The 17,632-nt window shown below is 37.2% G+C and overlaps 1 protein-coding gene across 10 annotated transcripts in view; it reads right to left on the bottom strand.

The window, feature by feature from the left end:
* sm (smooth) overlaps window positions 1-17,632 on the bottom strand; it is a 625,429-nt gene that overhangs the window by 558,727 nt on the left and 49,070 nt on the right. For 9 of the 10 annotated variants that reach the window (XM_067772005.1, XM_067772004.1, XM_067772009.1 and 6 more), the window contains exon 2: window positions 748-1,529. In XM_067772005.1, the coding sequence (XP_067628106.1) occupies window positions 748-891 (144 nt within the window). In that variant the 5' untranslated portion in view covers window positions 892-1,529. Of the gene's footprint in view, window positions 1-747; window positions 1,530-15,165; window positions 15,318-17,632 lie in introns of all 10 variants that reach the window. The other variant, XM_067772006.1, reaches the window with a different exon arrangement.

The following is a 17,632-nucleotide window of genomic DNA, read 5'->3' as shown; positions in this document are numbered from 1 at the left end:
ATTGCATACTTTTAGGTGCACAAACTATTTATCTGAACGTTCTAAGTTAGATGGCGAGTAGTGCATTAGGTTTTATTGTGTGGCAACTCAAAGGTTGCCACATTGTGCAAAATTTTCATCTGCACAAAAATCTTATTTATCATTTTCCTTTTATAGCATACTTTCAGACGCATTTGCTTATCTTAACAGATTCAGATACTAGCATATACATATTCATACAAGATTCAAATGTTATCAGCAACAAAACATACGACGCGCAACTTAAAACTTCCACATATAACTCGAAATCGATTTTTAACAACCCCTAAAAGTATGCAGACTCGCACAGGAAAAACAAACTTCAATGCTGTACTACAACTGCCAACGCGACGCAGTCAACGTACACAGTGGCGAAGGTAAATGTTTGTCGCGACACATGGCAGCTGTGGGGGCGCGAAGGGGCTGGGTTGACGTGCGCTTACAAACGCCATTTGCCAAATGAAAATACCAACACCAAATAAAAACAGCAGATGAACTTTTTAACATTTGATAGTAATAATTACATATGGCATACGCGTTATAGGAAATAAATTTTGTTGGGAGTGTAGTAAAGTTATTTGTAGAAAACTTTCCGGAACCCAAAAAAAGTTTTAAGTTACACCAAATTTTGTGAAGTTTTTTGCATGCCTTTTTTATATACATACATATATTTTACAGTAAGTTTGTACGTTTTAGTTTTTGAAATGTTTTTTTCATTTTTCGACTTACCCTTGCATGCAGATGTGCATCCGTTTCCCCCGGCTGTTGTACACCGGTGCGTATCTTCTTATTTTGCGGTCCGTCACTTATACCGCCACCACCTCCACCACCGCCACCAACGCTGCCATTACTGGTGGCACCGTTATACGGCATTGTGGTTGCCGTTGCGAAGTTGATGTCGGTTAGAGTTTGTTGGTGAATTATTTTGGCGGCGTTTATTGGACCGGGGGGTGAAATAAAGTATTCCAGCTCTACTGCTGTACGCGGTAACACGCGCGACCTTTTGATGAATTAAATTTATATGTAAGGACGCTACGTGGAGCGTACGAAAGAAATAGACGCGCTTTTCGTCTTTTGTTTCCGCGTGTGACAAGCAAAGTTGGAACTCTGCTTGACTGTGGCTTGGCTTACTGGGTACGCGTAGGCTAACGAAGCTCTAATTTAGTTCTATAGGATGCGGTGTTGATTGTTTAATAAGTTAATTTCTGGCTATGGTTGCGTTTGACTTCTGTGTTGTAAGCGTTTTAGGTGGCCTTTGGTTGGCTTTACATTAAAACACTTTTCTTGTTATTGAGTTCTTCCAACAGCACACTGCACTGGTACAAGTTTTCTTTTGTCAATTTTCTACACTTTGATATTTTTCACTTGTCTCCGTCTGACTTTTAAAGTCGCGTTGGTATAATGGCTTTTGCTTGATGTCTGCTTTTGGTTTACGGTTGGTGCTGCTTTATTGTTGCTGCCACCTTTTGTCTGCTTTCTGCTGGCTGTTTTGCTAGTTTTCCTCAGATCAGCTGTTTTGCGCAAGCACATCGTCAATGGAAGAGAGAAAATAGGAGAAATAATACATTCATTAGATTTATTTCAACAGACGTTTACGTTGCAGAATATTGCCAATTGTGTTAAAAACTAATAACCTATAAAAATGTTAACAACAGCTAATAAAAAAATTAGAAGGCTGTGACAAATAAAAATTACAATATGCTTTCTTTTCTGAGTGATGATGTTTTCGTTGGAGCTTAAATTGAATCTATTTTGGAACAGTGCTCCGTCATATCTGGTCAATTTGGTTTGAAGCAAAACCCGTTTTCAGTATTCCATCTTCAGTGCCCTTTTTTATAAAAAAAAATCTTGAATCTATTTCGAAACGATTTTCCGCTATTCCTTGTCAAAGTTCAACCATTTCCAGCGCTGTGCCATCTTCAGTGTAATTTCGTTTGATAAGGAGACACTGAAGATGGCGTAAACTGAAATTGCATGACGGCTATGTGTGTGCTATCTTCAGTGTGATTTCGTTCCACAAAAGGACTCTCAAGATGGTCTTAACCGTTTCAGCGCTGAACGGAAATTCATGTCACTTGAATAGATAAAAATGTCTTTAAAAAAATGAATTTCGCGATGATTTTCCGTTTTCGGCTTTGTGTCATTTTCAGTGTAATTTTATTCGATGAGACACTGAAGACGATGTAAAACCGAAACTGATTTATTTCCAATTACAAATTAGCAAGTAATGGCATCTGTGTGCTACCTTTAGCGTAATTTCTTCAATAAAAGAACACTGAAGATGGCACAAGCCCATAAAAGCACATTCAAAATTACCGAAACCATTTGCGAAAAGACTACTGCAGCCCTAAGTATCTAGTTTGGGTAGATGGGGTAAAATTTAAGAGTGAATAGCTTATCAAAGCATTTCAACTTAATAAAACTACCGAAAGCGTATTTTAGTTCCAGAAGTCACTAGAGACTATATTTTCTTTAAAGTTGAGGTACCAGGTAAAAAAGTTTTATGTAATTTCGGAAATACTTTCCGCAATTTGCGCTTGTAGGCATATAAGTTTCAGCATTGCGAAACTTTTTTTAACAAGCGGCTTTGGCCGACAACAAATTGCGCCAGTCGCTACTTTTATGAGCTAACTGCCACCAATTTGAAACATAAAAGAGCTTGGTAACAGTTTTTACCTGGTCTTCTAGCGCGGTGAAATCTTCAGTCTCTCAGAAAACTAAATGTGTTTTAGAAAAGGTCAAACGCGCTGCCCGCTAAAAGACAAAAAAATACCCGGAGTACAATCAGGAGTAGATCTTTGCTACAATGCTTATACCTAATCTGCCGGAGCCATTTAAAGATGCGTCTAAATACAAACTCACACTTGCGGTCCTGGGCAGGGGGTACTCCGATTGTAACATTACCCCAAATAAAATAGACAGCACTAATTGTGATGGGCATGATCTATTAGGTTGTTGAGTGAGCTGTGGTCTGGATTGGACTTACTGTCGATACAAAGGCATGAGACTCTTTCAAACTGTCTGGCCCTGGCTGCCAACTAAACCAGCATCGCCTGAGGACATTATGTGGCAGACCTGGCCATTTATGACAGCCTATTTAAGAATCAGTTGATTGTTGTTAGAGTAATAAGCAGCAACTAGCTCCCTGCACAAAATTACGGATCAACAATCTGCCTTGCAGATGCCGTTCGAAGTCGGCATAAAAACAAGTAGGCCCCGTCCCGCCAATTTGTCGGAAAAATTTAAAAGAAGCACGACGCAAATTGGAAGAAAAGCTCGGCTTAAAATATCTTCGGAGGTTATCGCGCCTTACATTTTTTGTTAAACTCTTAAATTACCTTCTTTTAAAAGTGGGCGGTGACACGCCCATTGTCTCCAAAATTTTACTAATTTTCTATTATGTGTCATAAGGTCAACTCACCTACCAAGTTTCAACGCTTTATCCGTCTTTGGTAATGAATTATCGCACTTTTTCGGTTTTTCGAAATTTTCGATATCGAAAAAGTGGGCGTGGTTTTTCGTTCATTTTAAATAGCGATCTGAGATGAGTGCCCAGGAACTTACATACCAAATTTCGTTAAGATACCTCAAAATTTACTCAAGTTATCGTGTTTACGGACAGACGGACGGACATGGCTTAATGAAAATCTTTTTTTGCCCAGATAATTTTGATATATAGAAGTCTATATCTGTCTGGATTAGTTTATTTCGTTACGGGGTACCGTTATGCGAACAAAATTAATATACTCTGTGAGCTTTGCTCAGCTGATTATAAAAAGGAGCAGGTAAACTTGGGAGAGTTGAACTTGACTAGCGTTGAGCTGATCCAAATACAACCACCAATGTCTCCGATAAGTTCTTGTTGCAACGCTAAAAAAACACCCAACGGTTTATGAGAACATTACCGATGCGCCTTGTCTGCTATGTTTCTGGTACGCTGCGGTGCTCGCAACGATTGATACTAGTCCTACTGCCGTGGGACCAATTACTTTGTGACTCATTTTCACTTTGTTCTGTTCTGCAAGTGGTCACCTGATTGATAGTGAGAAGTGAGAGGTGTCATATCCTTAGATGACTTAAATATCGTCATTGTAGCTGGTATAAACATATCTTTATAATGTTCCCCGGATAGCCAAGAAAATTTATTAGAACTCTACGATCCCATATGAAACTAAAATCCTCTAATAATCGATTGATTGTGTAAACAAATAGAGTGGGATTTCGTAATTGATGTGAAGCTGGAGAATTTATTTAGTTCCCGTGGAAGAAAAGCATCGCAATAATGGTATGTAGTTTGCAAAGGACACTATGGTAGAGCTCTGTAGAAGACTTGGTCGGTCCCAACATGAAGAAAACGTCTTGAAGTTCGACTCATAAATATAAAGGTTAAGTTCGGCTCGGGTTTGTATACAAAGCCAACTAAAATGTGTGTATTGTAACTTGGTTATTTGACATCCTCCGATTGTTTAAGTTTATTTATATCAATTTGGTCTTGAGAAGTTCTGTATAAAAAAGATTTGGCGACACCGACTAAGGTCAGGACATTGGAAGGAAATATCGAGCTTCTCTTTCTCTAGATCATAGTAACGGGAAGACAAAGACAACGACAAAGGCAAAGAATAAAACAAAATCGAAGATAAAGATAAAGATAACTATAAATATAACACCAAAAATATAGAGTGAAAGAGATATATATAAAGATAATGGTAAATATAAAGATAAATATAAATAAAAAGATTAAGATAATGATAACTTTACCCATAAGTAAAGATAAACATTTAAATAACGGCACAGATAAATATAAAGATAAAATTATAGAGAAAGACACAGATAAACTTAAAAGAATGATTAATACAAAGATAAAGAAAAAAATATAAAGATAAGAATAAACAATGATAAAATATAGATAAATACCAAGATGAATATAAGGAGAATGATTAGTATAACGATAAGGATAAACACAAAGAAAAAGAAGAAATAAAAACAACATAAAAAAAGCAAAGACAAGGATAAAGATATAGAGAAAGAAAAAAGAAAAATAAAATGTATATATTGTTTTCAATTCGCTGTATAGGCCTTTATTCTTGACGCTCTTCTAACACTGTGGATAGATTTAAGAACCAGTGTTTTAGAAAACTTGTTACATGCTAAAGAGTGCACATCATTTATATTAAAATTTCAGCAAAACTTTGGACACAGAAATCTCTTCTAGTTATTGAGGTGCGATTCTTAAGACACTATAGCGAATCTTGATCATTGGCTAAATCTGGATTTCTGGAAAAGCTTTAAAAGTATTGCAACGTTAGGCTCATAGGAACAGTCATACAAGATTTCTACAGTTGAGGGTTTAGAAGCTAGTGATCTTGATGGTTTTTCCTTCAATAAATGCGCTCAATGTCCGTTATTCATTGGCTTTTTTTAGTTACCTCAAGGTTTAGCGCTTTATAGCTGAATTGATAATGCCAAGAAAATAATTATTGTTCTAATATTTACTTGCTTACAAATATTTTACACCAATACTTAAATTTCAAGCAATTAGCCCCATAATATTAACAGCAGACACATTAATTAAGAAACCAATGCAATAAAACAAATTGTAAATCATAAAAATGATGTAAAGTTTTATATTTTACATATTTACAAAAATTCTCAAACATGTAAAAAAAAATCGCAATAACGAGTCAAAACTGTTTTAATTACTTAAAAATGTTTTGTTTTCTTTGCACGAAATCACGGGCAGGCAAAGACATCATGCCAATGTTAAACATTTAAATCTATACACACTTTTTAAAAAATTATTTACTTTCTTACTTAAAAATTTTTTTTGTTCTTACTTTTGAGCCAATGCAGGTATTCGCAGATGTAAGTATTTACTTATGTAATTTTGCAGGTTATTGTGTTAAATATTTGATTTTTGTATAAACTTCAAATTTATTTTACTACAAATTTTGTTTGATGTATATAAAATTTTACGCGTTGAATTAAAATTTTTTTTTTCGAAAAAAGTCACAAGGATTAAGATTTGAAATAATAATCAAAGCGTTTAAAAATTTTAATTGCAAACAATACGACGGTGAATAACTTTGAATTTATGTTAAGTAGTCAAGTGAAGTGAAGCTTTGTCAATACGAGTTCCAGTATTCCTTCATACGCGAAAAAGAGTAAGATATAGTATTTTAGGCATAACTAACTAGTAGTTCCACACAAAACTTTATAAATGGACTGATTTTGTAAATTGTAGAGAATAAAATAAAGTGAAAATTCGATAGCGTCATTAGTAATTGAGAATGGTCAGTTGTAAATGAGAATATTCAATTTAATATGGCAAAGCACGATTAGCTCTTTGATGGATCGGGCGCTACGGGATATTCATACCTGGGCATCAAATTTCGGGTTCAAAGTCAACGCGGATAAGACGGATATGGTCTTGTTTACAAAGAGGTACAAGGTCCCAAATTGGATCAGGTGTAAGTTAGGAGGGGTGACCCTACAGGAGAAACTTTGCACAAAGTATCTGGGAATCATCCTATACAGTAAGCTGTCATGGAAGCTCAACGTGGAGGAGAGGGTGAAGAAGGCTTCAACGGCACTTTATGCATGTAAAAGAATGCTGGGGTGTACGTGGGGCTTATCGTCCTCTCTTTCTCATTGGGTTTTTACAGCGATTGTAAGCCCTATCCCATACTATGGAGTTCTTGTTTGGTGGAAAGCCACACAAAAAGCAACCTACCTCAAAAAATTAGAGAGGGTATGCAGACTATCAATGCATAGCATTACGGGAGCCCTGAAAACAACCCCGACAGCTGCACTGTATGCCATTCTGCACATTCCACCTGTAGACCTGGTAGCAAAGAACATAGCGTTAACAACTGCAGCCCGGCTCGGTGCCCCGGGGCAGCTTGAGCGCCGTCCATACGGCCATAGTAGTATATCGTCATCAATCACAAGACGAACAGACTACCTGATTCCCTATCTGCGCTTCGAGGGCGATCTTAAGGCCACAATAGAGGTGGACGGTTGGCGCAAGGGTGCTCAAATGGCGGACGAGGCGATACATGTGTACACAGATGGTTCCAAAGTAGTGGAAGGAGTAGGGTCTGCGGTATACTGTGCTGATCCGGAAACAGATCCTACAGGCTGCCGGATTACTGTAGCGTTTTCCAATCGGAAATATTAGTCGTCCCAAAGCAGTAGAAACTCTGGAAGAAAATAGCCCAAGCTGCAAGTCCCTGGAGAGAATCGGGACAGGGAGAAGCATACATTTATATTGGGTCCCAGGCAGAGCTGGGTAGTAATGATTACTTTAGGTAATCAGTACCCGTCGATTCCCCATTACATGTACTTGAGGAAAGTAATCAATTCCTTTCCTCCACAACAAAGAAATTGATTACATTTCAATTCCTCAAAAAAAAATACCAAAAGTAATTTCGTTTTTTGAGGCTCAAGTACAAAAAAATTTTTGTTTGTAATTGAGAAAAAAATACTTTGTTCAAATGTAATTTCTGCCCAAGTACTTTGGAAAGAAATTGGAAATGTAATTGAAAATTTTCCAATTACATTACAAGGAATGTAAAAAGTACTTTCGAATTTCCCATTCCTCAAAGGAATTGCAAAAGTAATTGAAGAATTCTTAGTGTAAAAAATATTTTTGCGATTCAAGTGGTGATCTTATGAGGCCATTGTAACTTTTTGGACCATAAGAAAATGTTTTTAAAACACAAGCACTGCCTTCAGTGACTTGCAATTCATTCCTTCTCGCCATATATGAGGAGGGTTATGGTAAGATTGTATCATCGTAGTTTAGATTTTCTGTTGAATGGCCGGCCAATTGCTTTGTACGTGGCTAGCAATGCTTCTTCACCTTTTCCCCAAGTGCTACTGGCAAGCGACTTGAGGATTTTGTTGCGGATTTGTACTTTAGATACAACTTCGATGGCATACTTCTTGAAGGTGAGAGTGTGATCGAATGTTGCTCCTAAGATATTTTAGTGGCTGACAATCGGTAACGCAACACCATCGACGTCAACGTCCAATATTCCACGTCGCAAAACAGTAACCGTGGATTTGGCCGGCTAGGTTCGGATAATTTGCAGTTTATGTTTTTATACAAAGGGGAAAGGGTGAATCTTCTATATCTTGGAGCATAGTACCGTGGTTGACTGTGTCAAAAGCTTTTGACAGTGCTGGTAGTGCTATATATTTTGCGGAAGCCATGCTGATGAGTGGCTAGGCGAAGATTCGCACTAAACGGAGCAGGAAGGTTTCTAATGTCTTCGCTACTGGCGAACAGAGTAATACCGGTCGTTATAACTCACCTTCGTTAGCCGGTTTCCCAGGCTCGAAAACGTGCGTCAGATAGCTTTCTTCCTCAGTGCCAAGATGTTTTAGCATTGGCATGACTACTCCATTTGGACCTATTGAATTAGAAGGTTTGGCTCTTCATGGCTTCTTCAACCTCTGTGCGGTGATGGTAACGGGTCACACGTCGTGTTTGTGTCTATGTTCACCTCATCCGGGGAATTAAAAATTCCGGTATATAAAAAATACCGGCAAAAACCGCTCACGCATCTCTTCGAGTCACAAGAGTTGTATCGCCAAAGGCGATGGATAAATTACACAGGCCGACAAAATTTAACCAACATTCAGACCCAGATACCGGACTGTATATTTTCGAAGGTTTATGATGTTCTGAAGGATCCCGAAAACTATCCAGAAATGATGCCGGAAGGATCCCCAAATGATCCCGAAAAAGTCCCGAAATGACTCTGACGGGATCCCGAAGGTCATCCAGGAATGATACCGGAAGGATCCCCAAATGATCCCGCAATAGTCCCGAAATAACTCCGACATATTCACGTACTTAGCAATGAATTCAAAATAACGTGGCTTCTTTAGATACTCAAATATTGCATGTTCTGTGCGGAAATTTCTATATACAGATAGAGGCGTGGCTACTGACCGATTATGACCATTTCTTTTTTTGGAAAGCTTTCCTATCATAGCAGAATGCGGTTTACCAATTTTCACTCTAATAGTTGTATTGGAACGAAATTTATTGCAAAAATCCACTGCAAGTTCACCATTTATACTACGAGATTTTCGATCTCGTTTGTTTATGATAAATTTCTAGTATTATTAACAGAAATTTTCAAAAGTTCATAAGGTTTTAAATTTTAGGAATCCAGGATAATCGATTGGTACCAAATTTTTTTAATTCGGATAAGTCGTTTCTTCGTTATCAAGCGGCACTTTTATTTCGGCCTTAAAAAATAAAAGTCTTGATTTAACTTTTATATCGGGACTTTTATTTTTAAAAGTCCGAGTTTAACTAGGTCTACCGGACTCAAAAAATAAAAACCCCAAAAATAATTTTTTTCTTCATCCAAATATGTTTAAAGTCCAAAATTAATAGTTTTGCAAGGACTTATATTATAAAAGGAATAACAGTTTCAGCCCCTGGAATAATGGGGATACCATTACTTAAAAACTCACAAATTTTGCATAACGCCTTATTGCCAAAAGCGAGGACAACATCGTACTGTGATGAGGTGGAAATGCAAATATCCCGACTTAAAACCAATGAGGCACAGAAGAACATCTGACCACTAAACTTTTCAAACAAGGAGGCGAAGCGATGCATCATTTCTACGCAAACTTTTAAATATTAAGAAGCATTTGGCATTGAGAAATTTAGTAGCACCTGGTGCCGCTATACCTTAGCTACACTTCACCTCAAATGCTTCTGAGGTTTTATACGTTTATACGGACGATTTGTCATTGTCTGCTTTAATATTATTTATTACAATATGGTTCAGAAGAGGCAACTATTGATGGATCAAAAGATCAAGAATACGAGAAAAAAGTTTTCCGGAACATTATTGGTATTTACGTTATGCCAGCTGAATGAATCAAAGAGAATTAAAAAGTATGCTGCTTACCTATAGCCCCTACCCTTTGATAGCGGAGGATGGAGAGGAGATCCCTTACCAGTTACCACTCAAAAGAAAAATCTGATGAAATAATGAAAAGTGTGACCCGAAAAGTCATCCACATCAACCCGCGTAAGTTCCTATACACTTGTAGTTTTTCAATTACTTTCGCAATTCCTTTGAGGAATGGAATGGGAAATTCGAAAGTACTTTTTCAATTCCTTGTAATGTAATTGGAAAATTTTCAATTACATTTGCAATTCCTTTCGAAAGTACTGGGGCAGAAATTACATTTGAGCAAAGTATTTTTTTTCAATTACAAGCAAAAAATTTTTTGTACTTGAGCCTCAAAAAACGAAGTTACTTTTTGTATTTTTTTTTTTTTGAGGAATTGAAATGTAATCAATTCCTTTGCCGTGGAGGAAAGGAATTGATTACTTTTTTCCAATTACTGAGGAATGTAATGGGTAATGTAATGGAATTGAATTTACCCAGCTCTGGTCCCAGGACATATGGGAATAGATGGGAATGAAAAAGTGGATGAATTAGCTATAAAGGGCGCATCCCTTGAAGCTTGCTCCGTAGACGTCCCAATTAGACTGGGCGAAATTAAGCGAAGGTGAGAGGTGCACATGATCGACCAAGCAGGAAAGTCGTGGGTTCAAGCGCGGGGCTGTAAAGTGTCGAAGATTATGTGCAGGTCTTACAACCTTAGACTAACAAAGCTGCTTCTATCATTAAAAAGAGAGGACTGTAGACTCATGACGGGTATTCTGACTGGACACTGCCTTCTGGCGTCACATGCCTTTAAATTAGGCTTGGTCAGTGATAGCAGATGTAGGAAGAAACAATCGAGCACGTTCTGTGCTCTTGCCATGCGCTTGCCAGGCTAAGACTCCAGCTATTAGGAGTGATACAGCTGTCAGATCTAGAAGCAGCAAGTGGCTTAAGTCCTAGGAAACTTCTAGTATTTGCCAAGAGGACGGAGTTATTTTATAACATACAATCAAACAGGTCCTGATTTTTGATAGGGTTTTTCAGTTTGGTCGTTAAAACAAACTTCTGGTAACACTACGGGCTTATTCAGTCTATGTGAGGTCCTCATAACCGCACAGTTCAACGTAACCTAATATGAGAAAGCATCAATTAGAAACAAGAATAGCAAATTATGAGTTAAAAGGGTCAAATAAAAATGCAAAAGCGTCAATTGTAATTGAGAATAGTCAATTTTAAATGAGAATAGTCAATTGTAAATGAGAACAGTCAATTGTAAATGAGAACAGTCAATTGTAAATGACAAAGCGTCCTTCGATATGAGAATATTAAATTTTAAATGAGAAGGCATCAAATTTAGATGCGTAAGCGTCATTTATAACTGAGAAGTCAGTTATAAACGAAAGAACGCCATTTGAAATCGGAAACAGTTAGATGTAAATAAGAAAGTGTCAATTCTAAATACCAAATACCTCCAGTTAGTGTTACTCTCTTGTCCACCTTTTAGTAAAAATTTATAAAAAAAATGTTTTTTTCCGAAAAAAAACGCCACACCAACCCTCAGGCTTACGCCCGGAGACTCAGCGAGATTTAAATACTCCGGACTCGTACTTCTTATCTAAGTTGAAGATATATGTATGTACCTATGATAACGATTTGAAAAATCACTTGGCCTTATATTCAAACCTTTGTTGTTTATTTGCGAAACTATAAAATATCGTTTGAAATGTTAATTTTGGTTGTCACTGTGTTGGTAATGATGAAGTGTGACAACCAAGTCAAGTCTACCGAATTGACAGTTCCTAAAGTTGGCGGCCCTATTCGCAACTAGTCTCTTGGAGTGAATCACATTGATTAAAGCCTATCAACCAAGTTTAAACGTCACCTACACGTTACGGCTCCTGCTACAAATGTGAGTTTGTAGGTACATATCTGCTCACAAGCAATAATCACCTAAGTCCTATTCTTTTACATGGGACTTAGGCGATTATTGCTTATGACCACATATATATGTAATTACCATGTGAGGCTTTATCCTTCCTATGACGACTCAAAGTGGTAGAGCAAAAGCTTTTCCAAGGCAGACGAACAAACAGGTTCAAAATATCGAATATATCTTAGCAGGCACTGTTGCAGAAGTTTGACGGGAATGTGGGTTGAAAAAACTATATAGATAGGTTGGCAAAGCCAATTCGGAGTAAAGCAATAAACGCAGAAATGTTGTTATGGGTGAAAACTTGGATTTAGAAAATTGTTCAAAATCGATTGGTATTGACATTGAGTGAAATACGATGATAACCACGCGCACTTTTTATTTATATAACATTTTGGGAAACACAAAAAACCTAATTACTTAGCAAATAATGTACCTAGAATGTTGAAATTATATAAGACTCTTTTGAAAATTGGTGTGGCACCACCGACTTGCGATAACATAAATTTTTATACTCAGCTGAGCAGAGCTCACAGATCTGGGCGAAAAAAGAAATTCATTTAGCCATCTCCGTCCGTCCGTCCGGCCGTCTGTCCGTAAACACGATAACTTGAGTAACTTTTGAGATATCTTGATGACATTTGGTATGTAGTTTCCTGGGCCCTCATCTCAGATCGCTGTATAAAATTAACGAAATCAGACAACAACCACGCCGACTTTTTCGATATCGAAAATTTCAAAAAACCGAAAAAGTGCGATAATTAGTTACCAAAGACGGATAAAGCGATGAAACTTGGTAGGTGGGTTGACCTTGTGACGCAAAATAGAAAAGTGGTAAAATTTTGGACAATGGGCGTGGCACCGACCATTTTTAAAAGAAGGTAATTTAAAAATTTTGCAAGCGGTAATTTAGCAGTCGTTGAAGATATCATGATGAAATTTGGCAGGAACGTTACTCCTATTACTATATGTGTGCTAAATAAAAATTAGTAAAATCGGATGACGGACACGCCCATATTTAAAAAAAAAGTTTAAGTCAAATTTTAACAAAAAATTTTATATCTTTACAGTATATAAGTAAATTATGTCAACATTCAACTTTAGTAATGATATGGTGCAACAAAATACAAAAATAAATATCCAAAATGGGCGTAGCTTCGCCCTGTTCCATTTAATTTTCCTAGAATACTTTTAATGCCATAAGTCGAACAAAAATTTACCAATCCTTGTGAAATTTGGTAGGGGCATAGATTTTATGACGCTAACTGTTTTCTGTGAAAATCGGTCGAAGCTACGCCCAGTTTTTATACACAGTCGTCCGTCTGTCCTTCCTCTCGGCCCTTAACATGATAACTTGAGCAAAAAGTCGATATATCTTTACTAAGCTTAGTTCACGTATTTATCTGAACTCACTTTATCTTGGTATTAAAAATGGCCGTAATCCGACTATGACCACGCCCACTTTTTCGATATCGAAAATTACGAAAAATAAAAAAATGCCATAATTCTATACCAAATGTGAAAAAAAGGGATGAAACATGGTGATTGGATTGGTTTATCCGCGCAAAATATAACTTTAGAAAAAACTTTGTAAAATGGGTGTGACACCTACCATATTAAGTAGAATAAAATGAAAAAGTTCTGCAGGTCGAAGTCAAAAGCCTTTGGAATCTTGGTAGGAATACTGTTCGTGGTATTGCATATATAAACAAATTAGCTGTATCCGACAGATGATGTTCTGGGTCACCCTGGTCCACAGTGGTCGATATCTCGAAAACGCCTTCACGTATACAACCAAGGCCCACTCCCTTTTAAACCCTCATTAATACCTTTAATTTGATACCCATATCTTACAAACACATTCTAGAGTCACCCCCGGTCCACCTTTATGGCAATATCCCGAAATGGCATCCACCTATAGAACTAAGGCCCACTCCCTTTTAAAATACTCTTTAATACCTTCCATTTTATACCCATGTCATACAAACACATTCCAGGGTTACCCTAGGTTAATTTTCCTACATGGTGATTTCCCCTTATTTTGTCTCCAAAGCTCTCAGCTGAGTATGTAATGTTCGGTTATACCAGAACTTAGCCTTCCTTACTTGTTACAAATATTATTAATCATAAATCAAAAACCGTTAAACCTATCATACGAAAACTCGGCAGATAGCTTGCCTTTACTATAAGGAATGCTGCGAAGAAAATTAACGAAATTGGTTAAGGACCACGCCCACTTTTATATAAAAGATTTTTAAAAGTCGTGGACGAATAAAATAAGCTATATCTTATATTTCCCAAGTGGAAGTATAACAAGAAATAGGAAAATATTCAAATTCTTTTTAATGGGCGTGGCACCGCCCCTTTTATAACTAAACAATTTTCTATGTTTCGGGAGCCATAACTCGAAGAAAAATTACCAGATCGTAATAAGATTGGCCACAGTGCGATCGAGGGTGGTCTGGGAGTGCCTGACCTCGCTTGCGATTGTATCGAATTATTTTACAATTAAGATTATCTAGGTTGTTGTTGTTGTTATCTAGGTCTCGGGCCATAGTGATATCCCGGGTAACTGTCAAGCGGATCTCTTAGACCGCATCGGTACAACTGAACCGGATGAAGATGGCTGGAGGGATTTCGGGATTCCGCTGGCCACCTGTGGACTGCTCCTCCATAGCTAGGCCTCGAGTAAGCTCAACAAACGGTGGGCGGACACCACGTCTTGCAAGGTAGCAAGATCTTTCTGGCCGAAAGTGGATGGCAGGAGGTCTGCTGAAATAATTGGATTCACTAAGGCTCACCTATCAATGGGGTTTTGACAGGGCACTGTCCCATGGGTATCCATGCGGTAGGTCTCAATATACTGGAAACTCCATCCTGCTGTAGCTGTATGGAGGATGATGAGGTGGAATCACCAAATCACTTTATGCTTGATTACCCAGCCTTTGCTAGAACTAGGCGAAAGTACTTCGGTCGCGACTCACTTGGATCTTCCGAGGATTTATCGAAAGTTGAGATCGGTATCATTCGGAGCTTTATCGTTGCTATCCAACGATTCTCTAAGTAGCTAGATCTAAGTCACCGTTATTTTTGGTGTATGTGGAATCAGAACGGACCTTCGTGTTGTCCAAGTGAGCTATCCTTATCAGGGCAGGTACCACAAAACCTAACCTACCTAACCCAATAAGATTGACTACACGTATTTTCCTTAAAGCAGGAAATATTTCTAGTAAATATTTTAAAAAAAAATTTTTTATTAAAAAAAAAAAAATTTAAGAAAACAATACTTACATGAAGTTATAATAATACTAAAAGCTAGAAAATAATTAGTTAGGTCCTAGGTACTAGTCATCGCACTCCTCATCTATCTAGGGCGTTGATCACACAATTAAATAAAAGCGTTGGACGCGTGAAATTTCTAAAAATTCGAGGCGTAGCATAACCTGAAAAAGAGCATAATTCCAAAAAATTCTTAAGATAGACAGTTTTTGAAAAAGATTTTGAGGTGGGACGTGCTTTAAAGAAAATCTGGGACCAAATCGTAACATCCGTGATCGTATAACTCGTCACTTATAAATATGATTTTCGGATTATGACATACGTGAACGTACTACTTCGATCGTAATTTTGGATCGCAACATACGTGACGAGTGGCTGAACGTACACGTTCCGTTCGACTTTCATTCGAACACAAACTGGCGATCGTATACACACAAATTTCAATGAAAATGTAAGAAAATTGTTAAAATAGATGACCATGTAAAATATAATAACAAATTTCAAACTCTTATTATTAACAAAGTTCGAAATTAAACAAGCTTAATCCAAGCCAAAAGGAAATATTGGCGGAATTCATGGCAAGACACCCGCTTTGGCTTGCTTCAAATTTAACTTCTCCAGATAGTAACTAAAAGCTTCTTAAGTTAAGCGCAATCTCTTCAAGAAACTGCAATAATTTTTTATTACAAAGATATAATACATAAATGATATGCTTGCGCTTTGTTCGATATGTCCAAAGGGTTACTGCACTCTCTTAACCGCCTTTGAACTATCTTTTCATCGCCTTCGCTATTACTGGTCCGTGATCGTATGTTACGATTCGGCCCCTGATATCGCACGTTTTCGAAACGACAGCCGAAATATTCCAACTAGCGACAAAAAGATGCTAAAATTCGCTGCAAAAAATTTCAATTGATAAATGGTCTTCAATTTAACCTCAAAAGTCTAAACCACATTGCAGCAATTAATGTTTTCCTGCTCATTTTGGTAGTTTCTTTATATTTAATGACATATGTATTCGTTACGACTACTTTTTGCGCTAAATATCCACCGCCATTTTCAGATAAAAACCACTTCAATTTCCTATTGAAAATGTTTGGTTTTTAAGCTTTCAACAAATCGCGACGCCGACGGAAATGCCAAAGAAAATCGTGGGGCCAAGCACAAAAATGCTTTCAAATTTAGTTGGCAACATTCAAGTGGGGCCAAATATACAAAAAAAAAGGAAAACGAACGATGATTATAAAATAAATGAAAGAAAAATATTGAAAAAGATGGCAGAGAGAGCAAAGGCGAAACCATGATGAAAATGTGAGCAAAGAGCAAAACTATGTAATGGATAAAGCAGTGAAGGGTGGTAAAACCAGAAACAACCCTTAAAAGTTTGCTTGAGCGGAGTGTCTGATACTGAGACAGATGTGATAAGAAGAGAGGGTGGAGGTTGGGCTTAATAGATGAAGAAGCGCGAAAACGGAAAGCAAGATGAGAAGAAATAACAAAATAGTAACTAAAAAGTTATGACTCCAGTTAGGTGAAAAATACTAGAAACATAGCTAAAGTGCGAAGCAGATGAATGGCTAATATATTGATGGTTGTTGTTTGTCGGTTGTGATGGAAATTTTTGGGTGGGTGTGTGTTTATGACACAAACGGAGACGACGAAGTCACGGTATGATGGAAAAATTGTTTGTGTAATGAAACAAATGAAATGTAGCTGATAATGGGAAAACTATAATGCATACATACATACATACGTTTTTTTTTTTTTGTATGCATACAGAGACGGTTAGGGCTGAAGAGCAAAAAGTGCTACTGATTTGGGAGCAAGCAAAGGGTGGTTGGTTGTGGGCTGCATAACGTTGGTGGAAAAACTAGACGATGTGTTGTTGTGTATTTTGTGGTTGTTTGTATGTCGTTACGCTTGTACGAGAGCCTTCACCATGTTCAACTTAAATACAAATAATTGAAATAAACTTGCAATCGTTTGATCGAATGTCTGCCTGATTATTGTTTGTGTTGCTATTGCTTTTTGGTTTAACAACCGTTGTAGGTATTATTTATAAGAATTTTAGTTCACCTTTTAAGGGTTGTATGCTAAATAAATAAAGGGCAATAAATTGCTCAATAGCAACGGAAAAAAAGTTGAAAAAAATGTAGGTACTAAATCAATAAATTTCGGTGGATATTTAGCAGACTTTCATGAACTCTTTGATGTAGAAAAATCTTTGCTCACGGCTTGTTATCGGTTTGCTATCAGCGGGCTATAGGCGTGTTATCCATTTCTTATCTACGATAATGTTATAAGTGTGTTATCGAAGTGGTATAGACGAGTTATCGATTTTGTATCACTGTAAATATTCTATAGATCAAAGGTTATCAATGAGTAACCGATTTTTTAAGGATGAGTTATCGGTGTGCTATCGACAATTTATCGGTTATTTATCGAAAATATATCAATATGTTACCAAAAAGTTATTGAA

This window comes from Eurosta solidaginis, chromosome 3 (genome assembly GCF_040869045.1).
Source record: "Eurosta solidaginis isolate ZX-2024a chromosome 3, ASM4086904v1, whole genome shotgun sequence".
Lineage (NCBI taxonomy): Eukaryota > Metazoa > Arthropoda > Insecta > Diptera > Tephritidae > Eurosta > Eurosta solidaginis.
Note: the sequence above shows the minus strand (reverse complement) of the source record. Positions and strands in the feature narration are given on the sequence as shown.